Here is a 6,561-nt window from a genome sequence, read left to right on the forward strand (position 1 = left end):
AAATAATATCTTAGGATTATGTGAATAAAAGAGAATGTTTTGAACAGATGTATCATTCATGCAACTGTTGCTGTACTAACCAGCTCTGATCAAATGACAAGCACTGGCAATGAGGCATGATTTGTCCCAAAACCAGCCAGCAGAGGAAATAGCAGTGCTAATCTAGCAGGACTAGACTTTAGCCCTAAATCAAGTGAATTAACACTGCAATGAAAGCAACTCCAATCTGAAAAGTTTAATATCAGGAGCCCATTTTCCTATTTTCATTAGATTGTTTTTCTTCTTGCTGGAAGGGTGGTGGTTTTACGTTGCTGGAAAAAGATGAGGTAGACACACTGTATTCATTATACTTGCTACGCTTGGTTCTTGCACTTGAATTGTTACAACCAGTGCTGACCAGTTGTCACAATATTTTTAAAAAGTGAAATATTTATGTAGAAGGAAAGCTGCTTTGGCCGGTTTGCTAGGTGAGGCCTCTGTGTGCAGTGAGAAGTTTCCTGTTTGAAGCCAAGTTCTGTTCTGATGTGTTTCACGGTCACCTCGCCTTGCCGTGCCCCTGAGGCCAGCGGAAGTGTCCCTGCAAGCATCAGCCAGCTGGACCCTGTGTGCCGGCATGCAGGGCTGCACTGAGCTCTGAATTCCACTGGACGCTGAATAATCTTCCAAAGCTTTGTTCTTGAAGCAGTGTAATTGCCTCGAAACTTGGCTGCATTGTCCAAATGCCATTGTATATATCAGGCAGCAACTGTATCTTTGCATGCTGTTTTTTAGCATTAATTTCTTCTTCTAGTGCTGTGGAATTTACAATGTATAAAACAAAGTTTGTATGTAAGATTGTAAGGCCACCCACAAGGGAACACTGGGGAAAAAAATTGACACACAAAGTTTTAAGTGTGTTCTTTTATTACGGAAATAATTGGGCAGTAAGAATGTAATAGTCACTGAGAATGCTGCTAATTTATGAAGACCAATTTTTTGAGTTATACATAGGTTAAGCTGTGGGCCAGAAGAATATGTGTGTATCTGCAAGTTACTGTCTGGTGTTAGCCATTAAAATATCTGGCTTATTCTCTCTCTTATGGAGAAAAATTGATCTCTGTTTCACATGCCAGACCTGTTCCATAAACCAGCATCTACTGCTGACCTCATTTAACAGTCCTCCAGAGCAGTCACTGTAGGCATTCCAGAAAAGCAGGCCACCTAAAAATAAGTATTTATTGAGGGAAGGAAAAAAATTAATTCTGTGTGTGACCTTCTACAGCTGTGGAAAAAAAAAAAAAGGCTTTTTTGGGCAGCCTGAATGTTCTTAATTTCAGAGCAAAAATTTGCTGAAAGGAACTCCCTCTGACCAGTTCTACAGAAAAAACCCATATTTGCAGCCAAAGCTAGATAGCAATAAATAATTTTGTAAATTATTATAGAGAAGAACCACATGCACAGAGGCCATGAACTGGAGGTGAGAAATTTTGGCAAAGTATTGTTCAGATCACAAAAACATTGGAATTTATTGGTAGGCTGCTTTTTTATTAATTGTTCTTTGGGAGCAGTATTATAACCAACCCCACCACCTCTCAAATGGCCAGACTGGCACGGATTCAAGGCTCCAGGACACCCAATATCTAATGAGTAACTGGACTTTCTGTCTAGCTTATACTTGCATCCTGAGCCTTCTTCTGAATTCTCTCCTTTCCTTTCAACATCTCAGCCAAAGGTTGAACATACTGACAACTAAATGCTGTGAAAGATGATAAGAAAGAATGGTAAGTTTATTTTCAAAGGTTTCTGTCCCAGGTTTGGGAAGAGAAGGTAGCATGCTCTCTTCCATCTTCTGAACTGAATTTTACTAATGTCTTGCAAATCAAATCAGCAAGTAAAAACATCTGTCAAAGTTCCTTCGCTCTGCCTGTTAGCAGGATAAGCACAGCCTGGAAAGTCAGCACACGCTACATGGGACATTTAGGACCTTGATTTCTACTCAGTTGCAGTCAAGTGTCCTGTTAAGCAATCCTGCAAGCAAATACATGGGCACACTCCATGCTCTGGATAAGTACTTAGTATCCAAGCCCTATGTGAAGGGCTATCACTTGCACATACATGTTGTAAAAATATGATGATTTATACAACAGGCCTTGGCTATGTTAGGAGGTGGTCTATAAAAACATCTCTGAAGGTACTGGGGGCTTCCTGACAGGGAACCAGACCTGCCTTCCATTCAAATCACTACCAAATCACTACTGCTTTTTGATGATGTTCTTGGTAGTAACAGAATTTCCCTTACTGTATGAAACGTAAGGACGGGGAAAAATGATGTCCAGGCATAGATTTTGGCCAGGAGTGGGGCACTTTTGCCTTAGCCATGAGCACTTGGAGCCTGCACGTCATGTTCAAATTACAGCTACAGGTCCTGAGAGGAAAAGAATCATAGTGTTCACCTTGGCTTCCTCACAGAGGAAAGAGCACAGCCCATTGCCTCCAGTGGTTTTTGGAAATAGCCTTCACTAACTCTGCTGCTTCTTTGCTTTCAGGAAAATTTTATAACATAGGAGACCAGAGGGGCCATGGAGAAGATCACTGCCAATTTGTAGACTCATTCTTAGATGGAAGGACAGGACAGCAAGAAGATCTACCAGTCAAAGATGGTAATTCCCAGCACCTGTCTCTGTAGCAAGCCTTGGCAATTCCTTTGTTTGTTTCTATTTCCTGTCAGTGGATTCAATGCCCACTGCTGGGGTGGGCAATGAAAGGAGCTGCCAGCTTTGCAGGCAGAAGAGGGTCAAGAAGTTCTTTGACAGTGAATGATGACTTATTAAGACAGTTATGACTTGAGTTCTGTTAGGTAGCAAACAGCCTCTCTCCTGTTTAAAACAGTCCAGCAAATTATTCACAGTTGGTATTACGTATTTAAACTGAGCCAGAAATTTGAGTTTGCAGAAAGGCATTAAGTGGTGTGTTCAAACTAGCAAGGTTGATTTAAAGCACAGTACATAATCAGTTGGGCATTAAATACCTTGTTTGGTACAAATGAGAAATAGAAAATTTATGGCTGGAAAATATAATTCATGCTGCAGTAATTTTGTGTGTACTGATTGCAAAAGGGTGCCCAAAATTCCAGTCAGGTCTAAGTGGACATCACACACAGCCATCACCTGCCTGGCTATTTTTCACCCATTGCTGAGGCTGAGGTATAAGAAATTTGTACTTCTCTCAGCTGAACTTGCTGCTGGCAGCAGTGCCAGGGTGAGGTGTTTTGTTCCTTGTGGCGTAAGAACTCAGGCTGTACTGGTACGTGCACACGTGCTGAGTGTGTCATGGAACATTTTACTGAGAAAAACAGCAAAACAGTTTTCAGTACAATATCAGCGTGTTGACCAAACCTTCCTGTGCTTCATTTACAAAACACCCCACAGGAGTCCAGATACACATTGAAGTAGGTGTGGGAGGTGAATGTGAAGTTCCTAAGTCTTTCACAAGTTTTTCCAAAAAACAAAGTAATTGAACGGTCTGAAGGGTGTTTGTGTTTTGTGAGTTTCTTCTAAAGAGGTTTTTGCTTTTCCCTTCCCAGTCAGTGCTGCCCATTTGAAAAGATATTTTGCTTAAGAGATGGTCAATATCCAATTTGCATTGCCAGGACAGCAAACTTCTCAGTTGTACCAGACTCACACTTTTAAAAATATTTGAATATTTTAAAAAACTTTTACCTAACAACCTTGTTACCTCAGTTTAAAAGACACTTATAACCAGTTTTATTTTGGCAACTGGATTTGAGTGAATTCATGAGCTACAATCATTTTTAGGCCAAAATAAACAACAAAACAATCAAACAAAAGACTTCACCTTTTCAGTAGCTTGTATTTCTAGCACATGAACTGAACAGAGAAAAGAAAAGACCAACAGACCAATTATTCTAGCTGCAGCGGGTTGACTTCTGAATTAATTACACATATTTGACCTGAAGTGCTGTGAGAGAACCACTGCTGATGCTGTCTCTCAGCTGCAGAACAGTATTTTTTGTGTGTGTGTCCGTGTGCCTGTTCCAGCCACACATACATTCCTTATGGTCAGATTGGATGGAGCCCCAATTCCTCACTTTAATTTGTAACCTAATGTTGATTGTTCGAATGGGAAGCAAGTGTCTTGTCAAAGGCAACAGAGTGAAAGCAGGAGGATGATTTGGATGGAGAGATACTGTGAACTTTCCCCAGTGGCCAGGTTTTATTGAGGCTCACTGCAGTGTCAAGGCTGCACAGTGGGGACTATTTGTCACTGTCACTTTGCAATGCAGAGAACCCTCCTGTTCTGAGAGCCCAGCATGGCCAGAGAGGGGACGGAGGGGGCACAGACTGTACCCAGCCAGCCCTACCCACGGCAGGGTGCTGGGATATCCAGGGAAGGCAGGCTTCACCTCTGCACTGCCATCCCAAGCATTTTAGCTTTGAGCTGGGTTGGCAAATTGCAGAGTGCTAGTGGATGTAGGGGCAGCAAACAGCTTGGTGGGTTAACAGCTTGGTGACTATTTCAGCCACTCACTGAATTGTTAGTTACAGACTTCTCAAGGAACCAGACCACGGTACTGTCCTGAGAACTTCATGCAAACAAAACTTTGTTTTCTGTTCCAGGATTTTTCAGGGCAGTTCGTCAGGAACCTGTCAAATTTGGGAAGATAGGCGGGGAGACTCAGATTAACTACGTGCGCTGGTACGAGTGTGGCACATCGATACCTGGCAAGTGGTAGATGCCACACGAAGAGGGCGCAAAGGCCCGACTGCCCAGCGCAGGCTGCAGGAAGGCAACGCTTACGGTGCACCCAGCACTGCGGTGTTGGCAGATGTGCAAGGCTTATACCAGTCTAAAATGCCAATACTGCATTCATTGTGTAATAGTGTAGGCTGCTTACTGTAGTTATCCAGTGTTACAAATTTGTTTTTAGAATTTAAAAAACAAATACAGGCTAGGGACATGTTGTAGGATAATGTATAGGGAAGCTGGCTCCCTATTCTTGAGGTATGGTTTATATGGTATTTTAAAAGATAGTGTGTATATTATTTATCACGATGTTGTAATAAATGTTTAAGGCACAGATATGCCAGAGTTGGTCATGGAATGCAATGTGTGTTAGTTTTAAATATTCACTGGTCCTGTAATGCAAGTGCCATAAGCTACCCATCCTAATCCATCTGTAACATCTCCCCGTCATAAATTATAGAAAAGATCCTATAATTTTTAATATCCTGCAGCCAGTAAACTTGAAGCACTTTCTCCTTACATGTACAGTTTATGCTCCTGCCAAAATGCCGAGGTAGGTTGCTGTATGTGCAGCTTTAAATGATCAAGTTCAGTGGGGTTTTCTTCCATGTTTGTTTTCAAATATTTCAGCCCCAGCCAAAGCCATGTTCAGCCTGTCACTATGGAGTCAGAGCTGCTGCCCATGAGCCTGGCAGTGGCTAGCAGGGAGGGTTGGTGTTCTCTAATTGCAGTGGACAGGTACATATGTACATGGAATGAAAAAACAAAGCTGGCCTCCAGGGCTGGCGTTTTTCAGGAAAATGTAGTTTTCAGAGCCTGACACTTACTGGTTCAAAAGCCAAACGTATGTACTGTGAAAGAGAATTTGGAAAGACAATTGAAAAAGAATAAGCTAATTATAACAGCATGATCAGGTTTATTTTATTTAAAAAGAAAAAATTCTGGTTTAAAACAGTTTTCATTGGGGACAAAGGGGAAATACTGATAACTGAACTTTAAAACTGCTTTACAGTTATTTTGATTAAAACCTCTCCCAAAGCTACTTGTTGTACTGCTTGAACATTTATGAACTAAATAAAGAGATGTAGGTTTTTTTTAAGGTGTTATTCATTACCTTACTAATGTATTGAAGAAATATGAACAAGAACTACCAGATCTATATAGCAGTCATTTATAGAAAATACCTTATAAAGTACATTGCAGGTACACTGTACTCCTAATAAAATATTTTTTAATCAAGTGGTTTTTTCAAGTGTTTTACATGAAAACAAGGCTTAGTTTCTGTGCTAAATGCTATTATTCAGAACAAACTGCTTGCTGGAACCAAGCCCCTGTTAAATAGTGCAATGAACATGGGGTGCATTAGGTCTGAGAGCAGAAATGGTACAGCCACAGCTTACTGAGTAGCTGTGGGCACAGCACTATTTAAGGATGCTGAAGGTAGGAATATTTTCAGTCAGCTTCCTAATTTGTCTTTAGGAGAGCTCAAGCAGCTTGCTCCAGCTCATTTTTTATTCCCCATTTAGTTCTCAATATTCCTGGAATCTGCAAAATGGAAAATATTAACTGGGAAGATGTTTTGCCCTTTGCTGTAATATGGTCTATTGACTTCATTACAGCCCTTGATCTGCTTTTTCTTGGCTCAAAATTGAGTTACTAGGATTGCACTCCCAAGTTCTTCTGGGTGGCAAAGAGCCTGTAGAAAGTTGGGGTTTTTTTAAGAGTTCTTTTTTAAAGATACACTTTTGGTTTAAATTTTCAAGTAATACATGACTTCTCTCCCACACCTTGTTAAAGCAAAATTGGTAAGAGGCTTTA

The 6,561-nt window shown here is 40.9% G+C and overlaps 1 protein-coding gene across 6 annotated transcripts in view; it reads left to right on the forward strand.

Annotated features, from left to right (window-relative positions):
* The window catches only part of ABI3BP (ABI family member 3 binding protein), a 128,105-nt gene extending 122,123 nt beyond the window's left edge, over window positions 1-5,982 (forward strand). For all 6 annotated transcript variants that reach the window (XM_053934606.1, XM_053934609.1, XM_053934608.1 and 3 more), the window contains 2 exons: window positions 2,526-2,639; window positions 4,617-5,982. In XM_053934606.1, coding sequence (XP_053790581.1) covers window positions 2,526-2,639; window positions 4,617-4,732 — 230 coding nt within the window. In that variant the 3' untranslated portion in view covers window positions 4,733-5,982. The remainder of the gene's footprint in view (window positions 1-2,525; window positions 2,640-4,616) is intronic.
* Window positions 5,983-6,561: the final 579 nt, after the last annotated feature.

This window comes from Vidua chalybeata, chromosome 2 (genome assembly GCF_026979565.1).
Source record: "Vidua chalybeata isolate OUT-0048 chromosome 2, bVidCha1 merged haplotype, whole genome shotgun sequence".
NCBI classification, from domain to species: Eukaryota; Metazoa; Chordata; class Aves; order Passeriformes; family Viduidae; genus Vidua; species Vidua chalybeata.